This window comes from Rhea pennata, chromosome 12, assembly GCF_028389875.1.
Source record: "Rhea pennata isolate bPtePen1 chromosome 12, bPtePen1.pri, whole genome shotgun sequence".
Lineage (NCBI taxonomy): Eukaryota > Metazoa > Chordata > Aves > Rheiformes > Rheidae > Rhea > Rhea pennata.
The window spans coordinates 13076612-13103487 of NC_084674.1; the positions used below are offsets into that span (position 1 = coordinate 13076612).

At 41.7% G+C, this 26876-nt stretch overlaps 1 protein-coding gene across 3 annotated transcripts in view; it reads right to left on the reverse strand.

Annotated features, from left to right (window-relative positions):
* Positions 1–26876, reverse strand: part of CHCHD6 (coiled-coil-helix-coiled-coil-helix domain containing 6) — a 115189-nt gene that overhangs the window by 41012 nt on the left and 47301 nt on the right. For all 3 annotated transcript variants that reach the window (XM_062585516.1, XM_062585518.1, XM_062585517.1), the window contains exon 6: positions 13880–13950. In XM_062585516.1, coding sequence (XP_062441500.1) covers positions 13880–13950 — 71 coding nt within the window. The remainder of the gene's footprint in view (positions 1–13879; positions 13951–26876) is intronic.

The following is a 26876-nucleotide window of genomic DNA, read 5'->3' on the forward strand; positions in this document are numbered from 1 at the left end:
TCTAAAAGATTTTGGAGAGCTTAGACATGAGTTTCCAAGCCATGCTCATTTTTGTAGGGCTCTCAGGAAGGCAAGGGAAAAAGACAAAAGAAGAAAAAATATTCTGTCTTTTGCATATGAGCAACCTGGTTGCTTCCTCAAAATACTTTGCTTGAGAAACTCCTAACGAGACTTCTTTAGCCCTCAGTTATACCACCAACACACATGGCCAGACTAACTTAACAATAGCATCACAACAGTCACCAATAGATGATAAACCACCAAAAATACTACACAGACTTCTTTTTCCAGTCACTTTCTAATCTAACAGCCTTTAGGAGAAATATATATTCTATGTATGGTCCCTAGAGGCTAGTGTGCATTTGTAATTTTGTATGTTCAATAGAGTATCATCATAAAAGCCTCTATAAAATCCGTATTTTAAAGTATCTTCAAATTTTGAAATAGAAAAGAACTCACAAAGAGCTTCAGAAACTCATAATGTTGGCATTTTGCTCTGTCACTAACTTTAATATCACTCTAATCAAATCAGTGAGACAGTGGAAATGATACCAAACAATACCAGGTCAGGAAATACCACCAAATCCCTCAATTCATTGAAAAAGTTAAGACTTTTAAAATTAGGTTTTTTTTAACTTAGCCACATTAAACTGAAGGGCATTTTGCAATTTTCATGTACAGAGCCACGAGGGGAAAAAGGTACAGCACGTCACAAAATGGTCTGCATTCATCTGAACTGAACCGTACCATACAAACATCCCAGAAATATTTAGCAGCATGTTCAAGATCCCCATAGCTCTCCATGCCAACAACGGCAACTAAGTCCTTCTTTGTCTGCTCCTTCACTCCGACAGCAATCTTCGTTGCCTAGAGTAAATATAAAGTTAGGACTTATTTGCAGGCTTAGACAGTAGCGCAAAATTAGTGGCTCTCTCATTTTGGAGACACGATGACACTCCGCCCGCAAAGCGGAGGGCTTCTTAAAAGCCAAGCAGCAGGGAGCCACAGAGCGCCCGTGACTGCCTAAAGCCTACCGGAGGCACGGGATCGAGCAGTGCGAGACAACATCCACTGCACAGTGAGCACCTAAAATCGGTGTTCGTACGTGCCGCTTCCCACAACACAGAGGATTTACTGGATAACCAAATTCCAGGTGCGTGGAATGATAATAAAAATACTCTCCTTGCATCAGTAAGTTGCTGTTTCTTCAAAACAAAATCTCGAACTCCATTTATACATCAATAGCACCAGCTTCTTAAAACAGATTTAGAGAAACTAACCAATGCAATGCAATGCAAAGTCAGTTACAGCAATTATCAACAGAAATCACACAAACCAATTTACGAATGCCTTCATAAGTGAACTGGAAATTCAACAAAACCAGGTAAATCCTACTGAGGATGACATTTCACTCCAGTGCTGGCAGCTCGCGCTGCTCAGGAGATAACCGTTTCTGCGAGGTTAGAGCACAGACCTTTCACATAACAGGTCACTGTTTCAAGAATAGCACGCTATCTCCAGAAAAGGTAGGCAATTAGCCTCCCTTTAAAATGTTACGTGTTACAGTTCCTATCACTATTATCAAAACAGATGCAAGAGGCTCACTTACAGGAGCTAGGAAAAAGGGGGAGAGAGAGAAGGGCTGCGACGAGAGGGGCAAGGATACCCTCCACGGATGGGGAAGTACAGGACATGAGCTCCAGCAATGCCTCAGATATAAATACAGGACAAGCAGAATATCAAACCAATAATACAGGCTCTCCTCTGTTTAAAGGAAGAGGAAAAGGAAAAAGATGACAGGCAGGAAAGAGAAAAGGATGATCCTAGGAAAAAAAATAAGTCCTTAGCAGCGTCTCCCTTATCATGCTGGCAACAGACCTTTGCTTCTCTACTGCCCAATGGGAAGGAAGGCTACGTACACATGAAATCCATGATTTCAGATCTTCCTCTCCCCCTCCCACTGAGCAATCTAAACCGAGCCTTTGTCTGGAAAAGAAGGGAAAGGTTTTCTTAAAATGAAACAAAGGACATCCTTCTCTCTGCTATCTGTTCAGGTAAGCACAGAACGAGTGGGATCTTGCTGCATTTTGACACACCAAGAGTTACCAAATCCTCTCTGTCACTGCGTATTCCCTTTACTTTATTTAATAAATGAAATCTCATCAACTTATCCTTCTTCTATTATCACTGCTGACATCAATCTGATAATATTGGCTTGGCGTGGAATCGTGCTATTATATGTCCTCTTGATATTTAATTTAAGAGAAACGTCTGCAGAGGGGTGAATATGTGAAGCAAGTTTTTTATTACTGGCAGCAGTAAGGATGCTGGGAGTGAATTAGACATTCATCTTAGTCAGGGCCAATCTAGTGGCTCACAAGAGCTTTTCTTCTTAACCCTCTCCTAGCTGTTCAATAGTGGCAGGTAATGGCTGCTCTGGTCAATAATTGCATTCGTTTGTTTTGGTAAATTCATTTCTACATGAATATAAACCCTATGAAGAAATGCTGATCATCTAGGAGGTTAAAGCAAGGTTTTTACAGCATTTCCATCATAAGTTGTGGGTTAGTAGGAAGAGTGCTGGTCTAAAGATCTAGCAATTAATCAAGAAACAACACAGCTTTCGAATACACACACACACACACACTCACTTATTGCAAGAACTTATTAAGGCAGTATCATCAGGATACAGACCCTATCGGCATGAAGTTTCAAACACAGCGCAATGATGGCTACTAAGTGCTTGCTGCTGCTAACAGCTTTCCTCTTTGGAACAAAAAGTATGGACTCAGGATTGGAAAGTAAAGGAGTACAGAAAGATGTGTATGTATTTGCTACTCCTTCCACACAACTGAAAAAATTAGACTAGCCAAGTGCAGATACAGCTTTAACACTTAGGACTTGGCAGCTCTTTAAACTAGTGCAAAAACACAGTGATTGCCACACGTTCACTAGGCTTTGCCAGGTAGAACACTGATCCTAGATGGAGTCAAAAGCAAGATCCTGTTTTTACCTTTTACCCTGGCAAACCATCCAGGCTCAGAAAAAACGCAAGATACAGACTACCGGTATCAGGCACGCGTATTAGGAAAGTGAAAAGCAAAAGACATGCAGGATCTCTCATATAAGCCAATTTTAAAGTAGCTAGCTCTAGTACATAGCTACAGGCAGCAATGTAAACCTTGTAGGTTCCTTGAAATTCCCTGAAGGTTGCAAAATCCAGCAAAAACTGGATTAACTACTCTCTGCTGCATGACTGGATTGCCACCCGTGTTTGAGCTGCCTTGAGGAAACCCAGGTTTATCTACACCACGTTAGCCTCCACCGTAACCATTTTAGAGAGCCTGGAGAGTGGTGGGTCAGCAACGAGATGTGCTGGTAACACTGTGAGCAAAGCCTAGGGCACATAACAGCGGTTTCTGCAAATCAGGAAGGAATTAGAGACTTGTCATACAGCTAGTTAGCGTATTTGTGTAACTAGGGTATATTATGTGCATTTCAGATGACGCTCGGTGATGTTTTGGCCACACAAATGCAGCGTGCTCCTGTGTTGTACTGTACATATATAAAAACCAAAAAGAGGTTAGCTGACCTGTAAAACTGCATTCTCCCTTGGGTAGCAGTTGGCTCTCCCTGATGGCTTCTCTTTAACATGTCAGAAAAATAACTCCAGACAGATGCAATGCACAGCATATAGGAAGGCTCCATCCTCTCTCATTATTGCATCCTTGACATTTACAACAGAAAATTAAACACAATTGAAGCATTTCATTCATATATAACAAACTCATCACCACAGAACAAGCAGCCAGGGAAGCCAGCTTTCAGCACGGGCTACAGGATGCCGCGCTACCACAACGCGAACGTCACAGCCTCACTACCGCCTCCGGGATTCCCTGACCCTGCAGGTCAGCTCAGTAACATGGCTTGAATGAAAGAGGGAAGAGTCATTTTGCAGCTGCTTGGTAGGAGAAACGGAAGAAACTTAAGAGATATCCAAGTGTGTACTAAAATTTTGATAATATTTATGCTACATAACTTAGCACAGTGTAAACAAACTGCATGCGTCATCAGGATAAACTGATGTGATTAGGAAGAAGGAAATATTTCTGATCAGCCTCATGTATTCAGAACATTGCTCATCAAGCTTTGTCACTGATCTGGACTGAATACAAAGCTAGGAATAGTAATATATTGCATAAAATGAGAGGAGATGGATTAAAAGGTTACAAGGTTCACTTTCAATTTTCACAAGAATGGGGACATTACCTCCAAATTTCAGCTGGAGCTGTACTGTAGTAGCTGTAATTCCTGTCTTTCTAGATCTTTCCCATATGCCTCACGGTATCCCTCATGTGCCTACAGCACACTACCGCACCGCTGCAGTATTTCCCCCTCACCCCTTTCCCTAAACAGCTGCATTTCAGAACAGGCCACCTGATTGACTTTTTCAGTACCTTGTCTATAAAAATGATAATGAATGCTTATTTATAAAGTACTGAGAGTTTCTGGGTGACTCTATGATCCTATAAAATTTATCACTCACATACCTCCCAATTGCCACTCCTATTCTGACAGCATGTTGAAGCTGACACGTGATTCCTTGCTGCAATTTGTGCCTCAGCTCACCCGTCCTTTCCAGTACAGATAGCTCCTTTCCTTGCGATCACAGACACGCAGAAGCTGTTCTGAAATTTTCTCCTATATAAATAATTAGATCCTATCACCAAGCAGAAAAGTTAGCACAAATGCCCAAATCTCAATAGTGTCAGCAACCTGTTCTGTCACTACAGTATGTTCAGTGAAAACAGCCTAACCTAATCACATTTTCTTCATGAAATAAAAATGAATACCACACAAACTCCTGTCCTTTTACTTGTTCTAACCCGAAACACAGGCAGTCATTCCCCACTTAACCAACAGGTAAACCCTAAAAGACTTCATATTATGTCTCCTCATTGATTGCGGCTACATCAAGGCAAAGGTTAAATTTAACTGGCTTCCTTATCTTCCCTAAGGTTTAAGGCTCTTTCTTTTTTTTTTTTTTTTTTTTTTTGGGGGGGGGGGGAGGGGAGGGTCGGGATGGAACAGGATGAGAAGGGGACAATATGTAGAATATTGCACAAAACCATATGAGATGGCACAGTCCCTGTCCCACTGAACCTGCAAACCCAGTTACTAATCACATCTACTGGCATTCTGCATGGCAGATGGCAAGTGGTTCAGAACAATGGCTTTTTCCCATAAATAGATAATTCTAATATACATTTGGATGTAAATTCTTTACTGATTATGATGGCAGGTTATTGACTTAAGAGGAATTCTGCCAGTATGGAAGAGGAAAGGAAAACTACAGCCTCTTCCACAACTTGCCAAGGGATACAGAAGTGAACAGAACTGGATTTCCTGCCCAAAAAGCCATGCACCATTCTTTCCAAAGATGCCAAGCTACTAAAAGTTGACTAGCAAAGACGAAGAGCCTAAAGTTAGCAGCAAAACGGTCTCTGGAAGCCGAGCAGGAATGAGTCAGAATCTTGTTGCTGGAAGGAGTTCTCTGAATCAGAAAAGAAAGCTGGCTTAGCTCCCACAAGGCAGAAAAGCAATATAGCAAGCAATAACTGAATCTGGAAACAATACATAGCCCAACAAGTGACCCAAATAGGGATTTTCTTTCTTAAGATAAAAACAACATCTAAAAACTGATTAAGAACTTAGCCCAGGATGGGAATGCATGCATTACTGGCCCCAAGAATACATAGGCTGTGATAGTCAGTGCTGTAATGTCTGGGGGTCAGCCAGGGAACTGCATACTAGAAGACTGCTGAAATTGTATTTTTTCGGTATATTAAAAACCAAAAAAATATTGTAAAGAAAATAACTGAAAATCTGATATGCTGATTTAATATAGCCACACAACATAAGACACAGATAGGTTCAGTACATTTTTTCCGTGTGAAATTTGTAATGGTGTCAGAGTGCTAGCAAAGTGTTCTTTCTAAAAGAAAGCTTTGACCACTAATTTAAATAGCAGTTACTTTCCTAAAATGCCACAAAGTAGTATACTAAGTCCTTACAGTCACACTCCTCACATCAGACTACACAAAGGTGGGCATCAGTGAAGGACCAAAAAAAACCCAAAAACCTAAAAATAAATAAATAAACCACAAACCATCAATATATTCATTCACTGACAGAGTGGCTTGATCCTGCTAAAGATGCAGAGAAAAATCTTGAAGGCAGAATGGACCTGCTATCCTTGAAGTTCTAGTGGGATCTGAATAAATATTCACCTTACTATAAGATCCCCTTGCTTCTGCGCACGTGTTCTGATCTGCCAAACCACCGTGTCCCCTTTTACCATGCTGTTGAAGGCAAGTCGGCCAAGCGCCGACTCGGCAAGACCCCCATTAAGAGCTACTCATCCTCCAAGAGAGCATGGATAACGGTGCTTCCAGAGAGGAAACACAAAGCCTTTATTATCTATTTATAAGATTTCGGGGGAGGGAATTTTGTTTGTTTTAAGTAATGTCATAATCCCAAGAAATCCTCACAGAGTGCAAAAAATCCTAATAGAAAATAATTTAGACAGACTAGGTTTCAGCTTAGAAAGAACAGCACATGAAACATCTCTGGCGAGCGGACGAGACCAGTGCCTACCTCGGGCTGCTGCACTCAGCTGTGGGTGGTGGCCACGATCACGTTCAGCCCCCATCAGTGCAGTGCTGAGAAGTTGTCTCCAAAGAAACAATATTCCTCCCAGAACAGTCCACATAGGTAGAGTGCTCCTGCTTTCCAAATGTCACTTTTGTGCCAAATTAGGCATGACTCGGGTTGGTGTGGCAGGCATATGTCCCAGACAAGCAGGCAAGAAATGCTGCCAGGACTAACAAGGAGAACAAGAGGACAGGAAGGAAAGGTGAACCCCAGCAAGGTCCTCTAACACCAGACTGAGCATCACCTATCTCGAGACTCTACAGTTACAGACTCGCACAAAACTATTTTACCAGAGTGCTATTAAAATCACACCAAAGAAAAGGAAAGGAGGGAAGGGAGAGCTGAAGCCCGCTGAGATGGTAGAGATGACTTCTCTCTCCCTTTACAGGGGAAGGGAAGAACTCGCTCCTTCATCAGCCATGAGCACCCAGCAGCAGCAGCCTCCCCTGGGGAGGGAGCTCACCAGGTTGGAGGGTGCGTGCAGCTGGCCGGCCACAGCAGCCATTCGCTCAGCAGACGGAGAGGGAACATACTGGGGTACAGGAGCTCTGACCTATAGAACAAGTTATTTCTTTCCTCAAATTTCCTCCATCAGTACTTGTCTTTGGTCACTCCTATCACCTCTCCATTGCTCTAAGAGTAAACTCTGACTCAGAAGTGCAGACAATTTGCACAGAGCATATGATCCATAATCAAGAATACAATTACTGTTCAAAACAGCAACATTGCCCTTGAAATCAGTTCTTACTGAATTAATGACCGGATTGTAAGGAGTGTTACCTCAATTTTGCCTTAGGCTGCTAATTAGCAAACAAGTCATTAATTCACTGATAACAAGTGGTTTCTCAGGCATTATTGCTTCTGACATCTTTAATTCGACACTCTTTTAGGAAAGCTTCCCCAGACAACTTTAGCCTCAATCCCTCACAAATCAGCCCCGTGCCACTACCAGCAGCACACTATACAACACACGTGCAGCGAGGCAGAGGCACAAATACACAGCAGGAGAGAGATGAGTTAGGTTGTTAATTAATATTCAGGATACCTTTCCCAACTGAAGCCAAGGGGAGGGAGGGAGCAAAGGCACAGGAGGTTCCTGACTTTGTTTTGGACCTGTCATGACATCTAAATGCACAATAAAATACTTTGAAGCCTGGACAAATAAATCTTGCTTCCACCACAGTGCATAGCAGAGAATGTAGTTCCCACACTAAGGGTATGGTGCCGCTTCTGTTTTCACTGCATTCTCTATGATGAGACTTTGAGCCAAAAGTATTTCACGTACTCTGATACACAAAGTACGTTTGAGTTTGTTGAATCAGCTGCACGAATATCCATGCTTTTGAAAACAATCTGGATTTGGCCTGCCAACAAACCCTGATCTAAGAGCTCTACAATGGCAACATTACTACAGAATACAAGTGCTTTCCATGCAAAAATCGATAGCAATAGAAACATGCCTAATAGACTACATGCAGTCTTTGGCACCTCTTACTCTGCTATTCCAGTCTTTGCTGCTCAGCTCTTAATTTTACAGACTCCCAAGTTCTACCAATGTACTTCTGAAGAAAGGCTCTTGCAATTCTGAAATATATATTAACATTTTATACAAGTTTTTCAGTTCTAACAGAACTGCAATCTCAGTTCATTGGACTGATTTATTGATCCCTCCTCACACATGGGAGAAAAGATGATATTGCAAACACTAGATTAGAACATCATTTACTAACTGGACAAAAAGAAAATCTTTTATTTAGAAACAGCACGTTAGTAAACCCCAGGAACTGAACTTCAGAAAGAAGACAAGACAGCTTGGATAAAGTGTGCTAGCTGATCAATCTTCAGGAATTAAAAATCAGTCCAGAAAGGATGACCTGAGCTAACTGGAACATTTACACAACTCCACTCCACATATTTGACTTTCATTACCACAGACCTTATCACTAAGCAGTAGGGAAATATACGGCAACCAGAAATCAACATAGTGGCGGAATAGTTGCATAATGATGGGCCTTCCTGAATTAGAAAAAGTTTTAAAAACTGACCCATCTGCTCTTTTACCCACCTTTGAAACATCTTTGGGGGAGACTCATACCTTAGCCTGTTTCAGCAATCTCCTACCACAGACCAACTCTATAACCGCAAGGAACAGCAAAGCTTTGACTAACTAATCCCTTTAATTGAAGATTACATGGAGCAAACTCACTGCAGACAGGAATGAGAACAACTAACACAAACCAAGCGCTGAGGGAAAGAGAGGACTGGGTTGGAGCCAAACACTTCTCTTGTAAAGGTATCATTGCAGGGTACAAAAGTGCTATGCCGAGATAAGGCTGTGGATAAGCTCCAAGCAGTCTTTTATGCCCGAAAACTCTCAAATCCCTATTGCAGGGGCTCTTAATTTCAACATTGAATTAATCATCTCTCTAATCTAATAATAGGAGAAATCCCAAAGCAATTTTATTTGAAAACTATGTCTCTACTCTTCTCCCTGTTCCTCCCCTTTGTCCACATAATATCTATTTCAGAGCTTGACTGCCAGGCACAGTGCTCAGAAATAGCTGGGGCCTTGCAATAGATTTCAAGATTAATAAACTCAAGTATCACCACATAACTGTCTCAAACTTTCCAGATCCACACAATCAAGTAAGAAAAAATAAAACAAAAGCAGGGAGGGGAAGGGGGACATTTCTCCAAGCTTCTGGTTACTGCTGCCATTTTAACTGAGGGACCATCAATCCCATAAAATGTTGTGCAGTTTCATAAGATCTTCACTTCTACGAATACTGAAAGTGAGCTGTAAATGTCCTCTTCCCCACAGACAGTCTATCCAGGAGCTTTCCACCCTGTGCCCACCATGAGGTGGTTGCCTTCTCTATCCCACCTCCAGCCCTGGAGGATACTTAGTATTTGCCAGTTTCTCTAACATAATCACCTTAAATACTGATGCCCATTAAGTTTAAAGATCTTAGAACCATTAAATGGAACTCTTAGATACTAAGTCCCGCATAGAGTAAATCTCTTTGGCAGTTTCTCCACTGGAGAGCTGCCGCGGATTCAAAGCTGATCTCTATCAGGATAAGATAGAGACATTCTTTATGCACTCCTTGACAACAGCACAAAGCACTCGCAGTCCTCTCGGCACAACATGCAAAGCAACAAGGTCTTCAGTAAGTAGCGTCAAAGAGGGTTCAGCAAACTATAAGGAGATCTCAGAGGGAAATTCAGCTTCAGAATAATTTTATCTTTTAACAGTTTCCTAATCCCCTTACCTCATTCCTAGCTTTACCTTTTAGAGAGAGAGTCGGGTGCCCAGCCCCACCCATGCCAATTCTTGCATCTAAATTTAACAGCTACAAAAATAAAATAAAAATAAGATAAGACTACCTTCACAAAAGAAAATAAATCAAATTAAAAAAAAGACCCAGCATTTTGAGGATAAATCAAGTGTGCCTGCACTAAGCCATAACCTCTTTACTGATGGTTTTTTGCCTTTCCCTTAACAGATTCAGGGACTGTAATAACATTTAATCCTCTGAAGCTAATCTAAATGTAACACTCAAAAGAAGACAAAGACAACACAACAGAAAAAAAATTTGGCCACTGCCTTTTGGGAGTGCTGCTTTATCCCCGGAGCGAGCGCATTAATAGAGCTTGGAATGAAATGCCATTTTATTCTCTGTAGCGGGGAGGGGATTAGCAAGTTGTCTTCTCTAAACCCAGTCTGAGTCATGGCTCTCTGAACACTGAGAAAAGGATGTGGAATGAAGTGCAAGGTAGAGAGCGCTGGCTTTTTATTTACATGCTGCTTCTTTTGTGGGTAGTTACTGATGTGCACAGTTTGCAAAACAGGAAAGGACGGAGAAAAGAGTTCTAGGTCCCCAGACTTTAATTCTGTTGCTCAACAAAAGAGAAAAACAATAATGCACCAATTGTAATAAAATTAGAGAGACAACATGTCCGTGGCAATGGTCCAATTCACAACAGCATGTAAGCAACAAGGGCAAGTTACTTAAGGCGCCGAAAGCTGTTTTCAGTGGTTTCTTGTTGCTAGGATCTCCTTCCAGGGAGAAGGAAACAGGTTGGACAGAGCAAAAAACCCTGATGGAAGAGACACTGTGGTAAGAGGAATGCAGAGAGAGGAGCAGGCTGGGTTCAGGTGAAGGGATTAGGAACAAAGTCCATCACACAAGCCAGGCCACACAAGCATCGAGCTTAGCATCCTGCCTTTAAGTAGAAGCCAGGAGTTAATGCCCATGTCAGTGATTTAATATGAAGCTCAGCACTAAGCACTTCATTTCTGTTTCTATACAAATGGAGATAGAAAGGTTTACCCATCTACCTTGCAGGCATGCTGTGAAGGGTCACCGGTAGAAAACCCACACAATATTTTCAGGCTCCAAAGTGCTATATAATCACTAAGAAGAGGAAATGGCCTGTAGAACACTTTACCGGTTGTGCAGAACTGTAGGTATTGGTAAAAAAATTAAGAAAGTCAATAAACGCCAAAAAAATAGTGTTTTTTTGTTTCAGGTATTTCTTATCTTTGCTGTAACATGGTTTCTGAAAAACAGTGCACTCACTCTGGAAACAGCCCCAACTCAGCTCCTCTCTTCCTTCATCAGCTGCACTGATAGCACAGTAGAAGACAACAAATACAGGGTAAATCAGTCTCACAAGCTGAGAAAGGCAAGTCAGAGTTCACTGTGAAACAGAGATGGTATGAACAGGGAAAGAGACACGATGGAAAGGAGATGCGCTCTCCTCTTCAGGTGGAGAAAATGCCACTCCTGATTTCCTGTGGATAGAGGAGCCGGTGTAGTCCGGCCCATCCAGTGTGTTTCTGGGAGCAGGCAGTCCTGCGCTTCACTCACAGCTTGGCTACAAAATCCAATTCACGTTACTTTGATTGTGTTTCAGTCTGCTCTTCTCACCCAAGTTACTAGATCTGCATAAATAAGTCTTACCTAGCTCAGCACTTACTGTGCTTGTCTGTCTAATATGAAAGTGCAAAACAACATGAACAAACTATTCTTTCCATTGAATTCACAGGATCTTGTAATTTATTACCATAAACAGGCAGCAGCAAATCTTGAATATACAAAGCCTAATAAAAGGCTCTCATAACATGCAGACTTCAAGCCCTACCAAGTAAGCATGAATGCCAACAGGCAAAGAAAGTCTTCCTTATTCTGCTGCAGACACATCGTGAACCTTGCTCGAGGCAGGTACGCTCTTTGAGAGTCTCTGCTGTATGCTGAGGCAAGCAACCCTGAAAAGGATGATGGCATATTACTGTAAGAGATGCATGCACTGCACACTGACAAGGAAAAACGATGATTTTTGCAGCACATACCATTATTATAGGGCATTATCAATCCTAAATTGCACATTCTCACACACAGCTCAGTGCAATGCTGGTTATTCCTGAAAATTTCAATTGTAAAGAAATAGAGAATACAAAGTTCTCTTTCTTCACAGGTTCACTAGCTCTGCACAGCTTGTCTCTTCAAGGCTCACCATAGTCTTCAGAAACATCTTTTCACCATAAAATTCATGTTAGGCTGAGTGCCTATTTGAGCTCTAAGGAGGGCAGCCTAAGGAACCTGCCCATTTCTAATAGCTCTAATGTTTATACAGCCTCCAAATAGGAAAACACTGCATAATAAGGCCAGAAGTCAGGGATTGGCAGACGTTAAGAACTCAAAAAAAAGGGGAAAGGACCTCAGAGACCCTGTAACACATTTTCTGAACCGTAAAAGAAAAACCATTAACATTTGCATTGGTTTCAGTCACTAACCATTTTGAGAAATGACTGCATTACCAGACAGTAGCCTGTATTATCAGTCTACCTCCACAAGGAACAGAGTAGAAACCAAATTAAAATCTTGGGAATTCAATTAAGATTACAACAAGAAATAGCTTAGCAACAATATGTAACAGCAAGTAAAGAACATAACCAACAGTCACAACGTCTTCCTTTACGATCTCCTGCGTCAGTTAAAGGTATCCCCAACAACTGACCACACCTCTACAGAAGCAAACAGAAGCAAATTCAGAAAACACTGAAATGACTGAAGAGTGTTAGAGCTTCACATCCTATAAATTTTTAAAAATGTTATTTTAAAACAGAACGTAGATTTCTACTACGGGAGACTGTATGCAAATACACATAATGTGTCAGTTGCCTTGTTTTGGCTTCTTTAGCAACTTATTGCTCAACTGTCCAAACAAAAACGTGAAATTACAACAGGTTATATGATGCTTTGGCAGCCAAACAATTTTAAATAAAGACAACATAATATACTGCACACCCCACTAGCATATTCATTACTGTATTATTATCTATTTATGCAATTTAGTATCATACAGTCTGGACCAGACCCAACTGGACTACATATGTTGCTACTCCAGTATACTGCACATTGGCCAACTGTTTACCCAACAGAGATGCGTGTGCTTCTCTTGACTGTGTAATTGCTTTGGACTCATTAATATTAAAGAATTATAGAAAATATTTTTTCTTGGACAGCTGTTAGTGCATGTGGAACAATAAGCTACATAACACAACTAGCAAATACAAATGGAATTTAGATACTAAATATGCTCATGGTAAAAAAAAACAACACTAAAGATCCTCTAATTATGTCACGATGAGTGAAAAGGTCAGAAAAATCATTTCACCCATTCTAGGAAAACATTCATTATAATTATAGCTCTATTTTAATTGAAATTTACAGGGTAAAGCTTTATGCTATTTACCTTTTTCTTCCCTGGTCAATGAAAACTTTAAAAATCATCTTTCATACTCTTACACACTAGCCCAATGCTGCAATGTGTAGGTTAAATACACTGGGTCAACACCTGAAGAAATTAAATATGTTTCATTGCCATTTTGAAAATCCTGGAAAACATTCGCACTGAATCTGGATTTTCTAATCCATGTCTTCCCTCTTGTTTCCCCTTGCAAAAGCTAACAACTTTATCCTAAACGCCATTAAGCTTGGCACAGAGAGAGAGGGAACGCTGGTTTACAACTGCTCAGCCGCCTAAATACCTGGCACGAGGTAACTTCCCCTCCATCCGAGGGAATATCCTGAGGCTATACACGAGCGTTATAAAGCACAACCAGAAACTGTTGAAAAGAACACGAAAGGCCTCTTACTTTATCCACTTCTCCGCGCTGGTGGCTGCCTCGTGGTACTGCTCCGACGTCAGCTTGTAGAGTTCTGCGTTCTGAAACGAAGAAGGCAACGCTCAGCTCCGGCGGCCTCGCAGACCCTACCGCCACGCGGCTCCGTCTCCGACCGATAGCGACTGCCAACAACGAGCAGCACAGGCAGCGCAAAGAACAAAACGGCTAAAAAGTTTATTTACTTATTAACAGACTGCACTGAGGCCACAGCGTGTCCTCCACTACATGCTTCACCTTTGTGAAGGGAGAGTGGGAGTAAACGTCTCTAACGGCCAACCATCAGCTCTGATTATTTTGATTTTTTTCATGTAACCACAAAAACAAGGTGTTTCCAGTAATGAGTTATTTTGAGGGACTTTTTTTTTTTCTTTGGGGGGGGGGGTGTATTTTAATTGCTGTGGAGAATCTTGTGAGTTACTGAAGCACCAGGCTCAAAACTGGCTGCTAGTGCTGGAATTCATTTTACATCTCAGTGCTTTGACTTATGTTACTTATTCTTTAAAAGAAAATTATGCAGCATGTTTCCATTTTAACAATATAGCGAGGCATATCAGGTATCAGCTAATGCACTGCCAAAGAGTCTGGAGTGTCTTGCTTTAGGGCTGAAGACATTTGCATTAAATTCTCCCGAGCTTGCACAGGAAGAAGGTTAGTTCACAACCGCTCAGCCCCTGCACACGGAGGGTGCGTATGCAATTCCCCTCCCCTGCAGGGCTCGCAGCCATCCCAAGCATGACCAGCTCAAGGGAGCCACTGCACACCCTGAGCTACTTCATTGAAAGGTCTTGTGTCACTAACTGCTGATAAAGCTGATTTAAGCAAAGCCTCTGGACTTTGAACTAAAAAAAGCTGCAGTTGCCTCATTCAAAGCTCATCTGTAAGGCCCTCAGTCTGAAAAAGCACCTGCAAAAGATATGCAATCATCTATCATAAAAAAAGTGACAAAACTGTATCGAAAGTGAGGACAGCTATTCATTTAGGACCAGCTCGAGCTGCTATCTTGTCTCTCCCTCGACACGGTCATTTTATACCGAATACCATTCTTGCCTTTCTTCATTTATTTTCCCATGAATGCAGCTGTGGTCCTGCACATGATGAGACTACACATATTGTTTAGTGGTTGGAAAATGGAAACGGCAGATATAACTCAAGTTCTATTAGTGGTTCTGACGCTTGTGCAATCCTGGGCAAGTCACCATTTTCCATCTGCGAGCCAGGGGTAACAGCTGTCTGTATCACAGAAGTTGTGTGAAGCTTAGCTAATTGGGAGGTTTATTAAGGTTTTTCAAAGCCTAGACTTCAAGGTGTTATTTTTAAGCATTTTATCTCTGGTGCTTGAATTTATGTCACATAACAGAAAAGCCACAGATACGACTTTGCTTTTCAAAACTTTGACCTAAGAGACAAACTTAAACTGATAAAACACGGATGAGTAACCACCTCAAAATGTGCTTCACCAATAAATTGTCATTAATGTTTTCATTTACTTACTTGTTACATAATGGTCAAACGTCTATGCTATTAAATCCATTTTATTTCTTCCTCTAATGAAAAGTTCAGCTTTTAATGGAGCCTTTTTCTTTGTCCTGTAAACAGACCTCACGACTTTCAGCTCCCTGCTGTTACTTATTCACATATGAAACCACAAGACCTGTGGTCCATTAATTAAATTTGCCATTAAAAATTAAATAATGTGAATAAGTAGGTATAAGCGTTATCTCCACGGGTTTCCCAAGTCTCACTGTTTCGCCAATTACTTCCTAAGCAATTTTCATATTTCATACTGTCTGATTTCTCAGAGGGACAGGATCTGACAAATCAAAATGAGAGAAAGCGGGAAAGAAAGAAAGAAAGGTAGTAAAATTAAACATTTTTCAGGCAATAGGAACTAGCCCCATCAGATACTATTAGCCTGCTGCACTCTGCAGTGCAACAGCAGCAGGAGAAGAAAACAGGAACAAATATGTTGTACCTGAGACCCAGCGTGAGGCTGGCATTTAACCCACCTAAAGAAAGAAAAAAAATAGCCAACAGATTCGTTTGCTGGTTTCACTGTTGATTAAAGTGGTTGTGGCAGGACTTTGCCTAGTTTATTAGAGACAGAGTTCAACCATCCCATACCATGGACAGCCCCAGCTTCAACATCAACTACAAATCTGGATGGAAAAAGCACAGAAAAGAAGCAATATGAAGTGACTTTGGATCCTAAAGTGGATGAAAAGCAAGAAGAGTGGGCAAGTAAGAAGCTGAATGGAGAGGCAAAAATCTCAGTGAGGGAGAAGGAAAGGAGCAGGGAACGAGACCTCAAAGAAACCACAAGGTACACAGCAGAAAGCAAAGATCAAGGAGGGGCACAGAAGATGTTCAACCTAAAGATTAAAATTCCTTATTTTTAGAAACAGAAAGGAAAATTCTTTGCACATGATCCAGCTGTCCTTCATCTTTAAATCAAGCCTTTCTTTCTCACTCTTCACTCCTCCCAAACAAAGAAACTAAAACACCAATGAAGCAGTATTTCTAATGAGTATGAGTGAGTATTTTAAAGGCTTCCTCAAGGAAGAAAGAAAGAAAGGAAAAAAAAAAAAAAAAAGGCAGGGGGGAGCTACCATTTAAATCTGAGTTTGCTGAAAAAGCAGGCTTGTTAAACAGGTTTTCTTTGGCCTCTGGGCCTCTTCTTACCTTTTCTGCTAAAGCAAAGCTAAACAAGTAGCAGACAAGGAAGGGCCTTTCAGTGCGCGTGCAGTCATGGCAGGTTCTGTGATTTGAGGCTTTTACCTGGGGAGAACAAATTTCCAAGTAGCCTCAACTATACAACTCTAGCTGCAAACCTGCTTCATTTCAGTATTTTGCCCTCTCACATTGTGGCAGCATAGAATATTCCAATGGCCTAGAAAAATCCAGGACTTTATAGTAAGTGAGGAACCAAGCCAATAACATGCATGTCCTTCCAGGGACTTCAGTAGGGCCACCCACACCTAAAGGCTATTCAGCTGGATCAAAATGTGCCATCTGCATTGAAGGAGAGACTGATCTGCCCAAAATCTTGGCAAAGTACCTTAACTTTATACTGTGATATTCAGTTGCACAGCAAAACAGAGAATATTCAGTATAAAAATTACAACATATCAGTGTTGCTTTTAATTTACTCTCACAATATTTGATGCTTGAGATAAAATGGCAGCTCACAAAGGAAAAAGTGGAACAGGAGACCTCAACTATTATTAAATAACACTCCTGGCAATCTCAGTTGCAGAAATAAGTTTAAACACATGACCAAAGGACACCATAAGAACTCAAATAACAAGAGACAAAGAAAGAACGAATGAACCACCTAAAATATTTCACTTCTCTCAATAAAGCTGAGCCTTAGGGGAGCCAACTTCAGAACATCAAAGGTTTGTCATATGGGGACAGCGCTCTCCAGAGAGGACAAAAACTAAACAAAGAAATGGTCATTTGAAGGATTTTCCCCTGCTATTAAATGATGGTTCATAGCAAATAACAAAAACACTGAGAAGTTACACAAATACATAACTAAAGCTGAAAGACCAAACAGAGTCACTTTCCTTTACCCTGCTGTTTCTACAACATCTTTGCTACTAAACCCTTGCTCCCCATTCTACCCCCCCAAAAAAAACCCCACAGGACTGAAAATCGTCCTTCCAAAGCATATCGATTTTAAAACTTCAAGCTAAATTTAGAGCAATTTTAATTCAGCATCTCCCCTTTGCTGCAGCCATGCACAGAAGCTCCTATATTCACTGCTGCAACTTTCTGCGCTGCCCAGGTCCTTTCCAAACAATACAGCAAAGAAAGTAAGAAAACAATATAGCAAAGAAAGGAGTTCTCAGGGTTATTTCAGGAGGGAAGGTAATTCAAGCATAAAGAGAAAATCCTGCCAGCTCATTCTCACATTGACATTAAATCACGTTCCTTACAACTTAAGTGAAACACGTACTACTTGCAGTAACATGTAAAACAGACAACACAGCAAAACGAGCAAGAGGAACTAGAAATTAATCAGATTTTAGGCAAAATTCTTTGCGAACATTAAGCAGCAGCCGCAAAAAGCTGACATGGGAACACTGATTTCTCCATCAGGTTAAGACTGGGTCAATAGATCAGAAGGTGTTCGTTTTGAAAAGTAAAATAAAAAGACACACACAAGAGTTATCTTGAGATATTTTGACACCTCAGAGTACAGAAGCTCGCCAGTGGTCACAGTGCTTAAAGATACAAAGAGGATTAACAGCTGTTGAAATGCTGCCAGCCTAGATGAATGCTAGCGATACCTCGGATGAAACGGAGCAGGCCAGCGGAGGCCTTGACAAATGCTGCAGACAACAGCCGGGGGATTAGATGGTGCAATCTGCCTCGCACCTGACAGACACATCGCTTCGATCTCCTCTCGCGACGTACGCGCTCGCTGGCTTCCAGCAAACCTCCAAACGCAAGCCCCGATCAAGCCGAATGGAGCAGTGGAGCCGGTGCCGCATTAAAGAAAAAACGTATGTTATGCTCCAGGAGCAGGAAACATCGAAAACCAGGCAAGGAGAGAAAGGCGAAGGAAAAGCAGACGTTACTGCTCCTCTATCAAAGGTGTTCAAACTCATCTTTCGCGTTGCTTCTGAAGTGAGAAAATTGGATTTCACTCGATCTTGATAACCCTGCGTGACTGTGGCCCCTGCTCACTCGCTCACACGCTGGGGCAGCGAGTGCAGCTGTGTTCTGGACACAGAGCTCCCATACAGGACAGAAAGCTACCGAAAAGCTTTAGTTAGTGCAGGCTTTGGGAACCGCATCTGCGCGCGTTACTGCCTCAGGAAAACGAAGGTATGCCCTGGCTCCGGAGACTTCGTGGGCTGCTGGTTCACACGCACTGCAAATCAGGTCATTAGTTCTGATCTCTCACAAGTCCCATGCAAATGGTTCCTAACAGCTTTGAAAAATTACCCCATCTACTTGCATCCCTCCCATACGTACACAGGCAGATGAGCTGAACCAATTTTTTCACTAGATGACTTTTTGGAACTGTTAAAAATCAACCTACATAATCAATCATTCCTATCAACTCTGGTCCAAAACAGGGGGTTTGGGAATTCCAGGACACAGTGGAAGAAGCGATCTCTTTACCAGCAGAGCACATCCTGGAGGTCCTGCTCGGCTGGCGTTTGGCTGAAGGATAATCACTCCTGCTTTCGCATTCCTACCAAATGCAAGTGCGTGCGCACACACACAGAAACTGATTAACAAGAACAAAATATGCACATGAAGCATATCATGGGGAGCCTAGAAACCATGGGTTAAACTTCTTTTATGGGGATTCAAATGTTTTCTCTTATAATAGAGGGAAGTTGCAAGCAACTACAAACAGCTTGTTAATACAGAAAAACAACTTTTATCCAAAATCAACATTTAAACACAGCTCTGTTGTTTGCTGTTCATACGTGGGTTCATCCACTCTTCCCGCTGAGGCCAATAATAAAACGAAAGCATTGAATTTGTGTCATCCTATTCTTTCCTTTGGCTATGAGATCATACAACTTGGATTAGGAATTAGAAAAGCCAGTAAAACAGCAATATCCCCAGTAACAACATGGGAAAGTTAAACTAGTCATCATCAAAAATACATTCCTGTTCGAACAGATCTTCTCATGCCTGCAATATCCTGGGTTGAAAGCAAGATAAAATACTGTAGCACATCTAGACAGCTTCGCGTTGCTAAAATCCCACAAAATACCAACCTCTGCAAAACTTTGGGGAGATTGGATACGGAGAAGCAGGGGGAAAGGACCACAGCCAAGTTTACCCTGTGGGTAACAAGGTAAGCACACGAAAGTTAACGCAACTTGCCCTAAACTGCATAGATGCTGTACCTCAACAAGGCATGGAACGAGGCTATACCCCACAGCTTCCTAGAAGCAGGTCCCAAACTCAGGATACTCCATCTGATTAGGAACGGGTTTACGATCCCAGATCAAGACTGCACTCCAGAGTCAGAGCGTCTCCAGGAAGGTACCCTGAAAAGAGTCCAATTAAAAGCTATGATACGACATCTTATGCTCCGTGCACAGGGAAAAAGGTCCTACACACGTACCTCACAGAAAGATGGTATTAGCAACTCCGGAGAGTTTGCAAGAGCCTCACTGAAAACGCGAAAACCCTCACGTTATCTTTGAGCCAGAAAGACAACCAATGACGAAGAAATGGGGACAAAAGCACAGAAAGAAATACGCACTGCATTTACGTGACGTTGCATTAAAGCAGACTGTTCTGAAAGTCTGTAATGAAACAACAGCAATTCTTCAAATACAAACTCTGGAAAGTAAAGTCACCTTCAGACAGAAAGGCCACAAAACGCCAGCAGGCAACCCAGGCTTTCTGACAAAGACAGCAACGGCAAGGCGAAAGGCCCAGACTAACAATAAAACCGCAGAAGACTCTCCCTATGCTCCCCTCTTAGCTGAAAATTTAATATAGGAGCTAGAAGTCTTAAGTGAGGAATTCACAGTAAAAGCCCAAATCAATTCTACCCGACAAACGCAGGTAAACAGGCCTCAGAGGCGTTAATTTAGGCTTTTCAGCACCCGCTTTCGAGACCTCCTCAGCCTGGCTGACCGGCCCAGGGAAGGCAGCACGCCCGGCCTCCCGGGCGCCGCGCAGCCCGCTCGCCCCGTCCCCGCGGCCGGCTGCGCTGCGGCACAGCCACTCTCGCGGCGCTGCCCGGGCCCGGCAGCAGGTCTGTCACCAAACCCGGCACGAGCTGCCAGAGCACGAGGCGCCGCCTCTAACCGCCAGGCGTTGTCCAAGGGAGACTGACGAGCATACGGAGAATCAACGCAAAGGGAACGGGAGGAGAGAGAAAAAAGAGGATTATCAGAATATCAAGAATACCAAGCTCCAGAGCTAGAAGTTTCACTAGGATCGCGACCAGCGCTTCAGGGGAACAGGGGGGAAATAAAAATACTAAGAGAGGCAGTCGTCAAGCACCTGTCACATAAAGCAGAACATTAAGTACATTCCCCTGCCAAATGCACCGCAGGAGGAACATTACCACTACAGTTTGATGCCATCGCGCAAGTGCTAGTGATCTCATAGAGCCTTCAGCAGAGGCTCGCTTTCCTCCCGCCAGCCTCCCCCCCACCTCGGACTGAGCCACACAGCCAAAACTCCCCGGTTTCTCTGCTGAGGATATCCCTAAGCCTCATTTATAAGTTGCAGGCAACTGGATGAATAAATAGTTTCTGTCCCACTTCTAAAAATTTTAATTTTGTTCATGGTCCCATCCGTTTCCATACTAGGTCACCAAGGAGTGGAATTCACTGGCTGCCAAGAGGAATGCGGAATAGGAGGGATCCATGGCAGGAGAATTTGCAGAGGACTGGAGAGCACTGAAAAAAAATGCATCACCTCCATGCACTTCCTGGGCACAGGGAATTGCAAGGGCGAGAGTCACTATTAAAAAAGAAAAACAAACAAACAAAAAGCAGAAATACACCAAAACCTGCACCTTCCACTCCCTCCCAGGGTTTTTCCTCTAACCTCAATTGCAAATTATTCTCTGTGTGCAGTTTCCAGTAAATCAGGCTTTGCTAAATAACCCCGACATATGCAGGGCTGAGAACCAGCCAACGAGCAATGATGAGATGTCCCTGAAACGATTAAGGAAAACGCAGACATCTCTCGGTTACAACAAAGCCTGTTGTTCTTTCCCCTTAGCACATATGCAGTGCTGCAAGCACTGTGCCGAAAACCTCTGATATTCAAAGACTCATTTGGTTGACAAGGAGCCTGTGGATTCGCAGACAGATTGTCACACAAACTGTCAGGTTTTTAGAGAGACTATCAGACCTCTCTTTGCCTACGTTATGGAGCACATCAAAGACACAGAAGATGAACCAGACGCAGACTGCACAGATCTGACAGAACGGTGGGTGTACATATTCGGAGTACTGTACTGTACTGCTGGGGGGGAAGGGAGGTTTAATGTGAATAATCAGGGGCTGAAAGCTCCAGAAATGTGACAGTTTTTGGCAGCAATTCTCATCTTTGCATTTATTTATCTAAGAGAGAAACTGCCATACCAGACACAAACTTGGGAGAGGAAGAAAAATTGTATCAGCTGCAATTTATTTTGCCACCGTACTTTTTCTTTATTAAGCCCAGAGCATTTCTGGTGATATTTGTATTTCCAGTCAGCATTCTCTCACTATGCTTGTGGCTTCTTTCCCCATTTCATCCTAGAGTAGAGTTTGGTTTAATGATTACAGCCAAAGAGACTGCCAGTAACTTTGCAGGTCACTGTGCACGGGGAATGGAAGAGACAAATCCATGCTTTCGCAGGTGCCCTCTGGCTGCAGCATCTGCCTCCAGATGCTCAGAAGCTCATTATTCAAAACTTCAAACTCAGGTTATGGGTAATCAGCTCCTCTGAAGACATATCTGGACAACCAAAAAAAATGAAGACCTTACTAAAAAAAAAAATATATATATATATACATATTAACCTGAAACTCTAAGGTCTCACTTTTAAAATGCAGACAATATTCACTCATTTCCCAGTGAACTAGAAACTTTAGTTAATAAAAGCCTGAAAAAAGTTCCCAGCTCTGCAGCTCAGAAGCAGTCTTAGAAAGATAATTTGATGTCATTCTTATTTATTAATATAAATTAGACAATCATTACAGACTAAGAGTATATTTGTTTCTACAACTGACAAAGTTATTGATCTAATTCTACTACAAAATGCTGATTATTATTTAGAAATTAAAGTGTAAAACGAAACACTGGTATTAGGAAAATGAATGAATGCAGACTCCGTTGCCCTGCCTTTACAATACCACAATACTGTCACATAACCTCCTTTTCTCCCTGCTAGGCTTCAGCAATTCCAGATGAAAAACCCCTAGTATCTTTTTATATTTATTTTGCTATTCAAAAGGGATTGAAATTCTCCACACAGTAAACAGAAAATAAAGACGATGTTTATCCTAAGATAAAAAAGTCAAGGAGGACGGGGGGGGGGGGGGGGAGGAGAAATGGTGAAAAGGATAAGAAAGAAATCTGAAGATATTTGTAAGCAATTTCTTTTCCATCATTTGACAGTCTCATTCTCTCCACTTTTAGTGATCTTCTTTCACATGATTTTTATAGAATAGTTCTGTTTCTTCTGAAGAGGACAAGGTATTGAAGAGGCATCTTTGTAGCTGGAAAGAGCTTGTCTCTGAACACAAGCCAGTTGCAGCAGAAGGACCACAAAGCACCGATCAGGTGAGAGAAGCATTTTCACAGCACAGTTACTGAGAAGTACTTTTTTATTTTATATATATATATATAGATATATTTTTTTCTAATTAAAAAGAAAAAACACATACATACACACCGCCCAACAGGCAGTGCAAGCAGCCACAAAAATGCTTCATTCCTATACTCTTGCCAAAACCATCCTCAACAGTGGCATACAGCATCACATGCAACCTTGAATACTGTTTGGTCACAATTAATTTAACATTGTATTTTTATTATAAAATCCAGGAGGAGGAAAAGGAGGGGGAGCGGGAACAAAGGGCCTTCTCAAAGGGCCCATTACAAAATAACAGGAAGAATTACTTATTAGCATTAAACCAGAAAATTCTCATAAAGCCTTGTTGCCAAGGGTTCTCAAGAACATAAATGGAAGAGTGTCACAGACGTGGTGCATCCACAGTGTATCACACACCCTTTGACTTAAGCTAATTCTGCTCCTAGAACTTAGTCTCTGGACACCACTTGTAACAGAGTGCTCCAAGCAAGCAGCCAAGGACCTTGTCTACAGGACTAATCAAAGAGGCAATAAATGTAGGCTTAAAGTTCCTGAAGGAATTACAGATGCTCGTATCAAAATACGGCCTTGGACAGGAAGCTGCTGTAGTTGACGGACTGTGTAACAAGAAAATGGTTAGGAAAGAGCATCCTGAGTACCTATTTTGGGCTCATGAAATGTTAAGTTTTTCCACCTATGCCTACTGGACAAGACCATACGTAACTCCCAAGCCTACAGCTGGGGACTGCTGAGCTCAGAAATCAGATAATAGGAACACAACCATGGAGACACAACTGTAATTTTGCTGGGAATGATAGGAAAGGAAAATATACATATATATATATATATATATGGTGTGTGTGTGTATATATATATATATATATATGTATGTATGTATATACATACACCCTCACAAACACACACACCGCAGGCATGTATCTAGAACAAAATCCTCTCTTCAAACAAATACTCAAACGTATAACCTCAATCTGTCCTATTTTCAATTTGCAAGTACAAATTCTTTATTCCTACCAGGCCACCCTTTGCCTATCACAGGAACTGACAGGAAGGATGCTTTTTTAAATTAATATTTATTTATTTATTTATTATTCTTGCTGCAACAAACCAATGCATCTAACTGAAGGAAGAGTTATCATCTCCATGGCTCACAAATGAATGATTAGCCACCAGCAAGTAATGGCTTTTTGCTGCTCCTAACAGAAGATGCATCTGGAGGAATGACCTAAAAACGCAGAAGGCCTCATATACCACTTAATCCCCTGATCTTCCAAAGGTAATTTGGTGGTAGACAACTGTGTTATGAAAACTGAAGTTAAAAATAAGGACTCCAGAGAACAGCTGAAAGTTCTCAACTCGTTTACATGTTCAGACAGGCCCACAATAGAACATTTTAGTATACCCAGATGAGTACCCTCCCTTTCAAAAAAAACCACAGTCCAGCCAACTCACAGTTTGCTACACATCACAAAAAATTAGATGATTTCTGTACACTGTCCAATTCATCATAAGACATCTCTAGGGGGAAAAAAATCCAGGTGCTCCTGGAGTGACCCAGACATGCAATCTCACAGCAACATTGTAGGCTTAAAATTATATAAGCAAAAAAATGTGGATTTTTATTCAGAATAGTGAGGGGGAAGGGAAAGACAGATTTAAGCCTTTCCTCTTGTGAAAAGACTTGAAGTACAATAATTGGGATGGAAAAGCTAGTTCTGCTCTTAAAATAACCTAGTTATTACAAGTCTTCTCAAATCAGAGGCTTAGACTTTTATCTCATTGCCTGCACACATTGCTCCCATCTCTTGCTCCTCTGTTGCCCCTTAGTGACCGACCCAGATTAGGTGGCCAGCTCTGTTGTATCTGGCTCTGTGGCCTTCCCCTGTTGCCGCTCTTGCCTGCGGCGCTGCCCTGGGTGCAAGCACCCTGCGCGGTCCTATGGGCCACCGCTGGCAGTGCTCTGCCAGGGCTCACCTCCAACCAGCTCTTGTTTATGGTAGGACAAGAGGCTCCAGAGGGCCACCGCAACTGTGCGGCACTCAAAGCAGTCTCTGCTGTGCCTGTGCGTGCATGTGTATATGTATGCACATACACACACACACACTTTCACTCAGATTGTGTTAGTTAATGGCTACAGCATTGGTGAGTGCATAATACAGGACAAAACTCTTCTCAGCATTTATCAGGGTTGGACTCCACAGAAAGCAGCCAATTTTAGCACCCAAGATGTATGTTCACCAGACTTATATATATAAAAAAAAATCTACAACACAAATTAGTCATTTCATATTTACTTACAATGTGGTTAGAGTAAATGGGCAAGTCAGGAAATATTGATTAGAGTCAAGGTGTTCAGTGGTAAACCAAGATAGGAATCATTTTTGGCACAGCAAAACATGTAGCCAAACAACCAGCTAACCCAGAAAAAACAAGCAAACAAAAAGATCCGCTAGACATAATCCTGCGATCGGCAGATTTTGCCACAGGTGAAACAAGTATCATTTGCAGTCAAGACCTCACAGTGGGCCCAACAGTGCACACATATTTAAGAACATTAAAACACATTCTTTACAAGCTACTTCTGAGTCATTCTGGTCTCTTGGGAACATGCATTATATGTTCAAGAAATTGCAATAGTGCTTATTTATATGTTTCTATAAAATGACTGGTGGATGGGGAAAAACCTTCAGGAAGTAGCCTTGGGCTGTCATGAAACACTTATTTACCACACCCACAGTAAACTACTTCTATTAAAAACCCACACATACTTAACCACTTCAGCCACTAAAAAGGCAGAGTAGTCACTTCAAGTTTGGTCTCTGAACTACTTATCTTCAGCACAAATTTGAGATGTTCTGTGAAGTCAGTACAATTTACAGAGTAATTCTAAGCCGTATTTTTCATAAACATGACAACAGCACGTTCTATAAGGACAGAGCTGAAATTTTAAGGGCCTTTTAAAATAGGTGTAGGTCTTAATTCTATTTTTAAGTCATAACATTGATGCTTTTTTCCTTGCCACATGCAGAAGGAATGCTGCAGGCTAAACAGAAATCTCAGACTCCCCAAAGGCAGGGTCTTAGCAAAGTAGAGTCCAGACACACACGGAAGTTTTGTCTACCTAAAACAATTTGCAGGATCTGGAATATCCTAAGACGAGAGCAAGTTTCAGTCATCCAAATCCCAGCAGATGGACAGACTCCAGTCTAAGGTCTGGAACATATTTAATCAATTCACTCTGCTAACTCTCTACAGTTTCATAAAATAGCCAATACTGCAATAACAGGACCAAAAATTAATTGTACACTGGTTGGCCAATTACCTGGAAATAACGGGCAGCAAGGCAGCGTAGCTGATGTTAAAATACAATAATACTACAGTAATACAGGTGAAGCTGAGAGTGCGCATGTATATGTGCACCGCACTCCATTAGAAAAGTAGCACTGTTTTTACCAGTAACAGTGCTACCTGTATATATACACATTTATAAATACCATCCAGTTTATAAACAAGCATATAAAGAGCACAAGAAGGGAGAAAAGTCTGAACTGTTAGGCAATCAGAAAATAACACAATGAAATCAAGGAGAAAAAATTAGGCTGAATTTAAGAAAAGTGGGAGGATAAGTTAGAAATATTGGGTAATAAA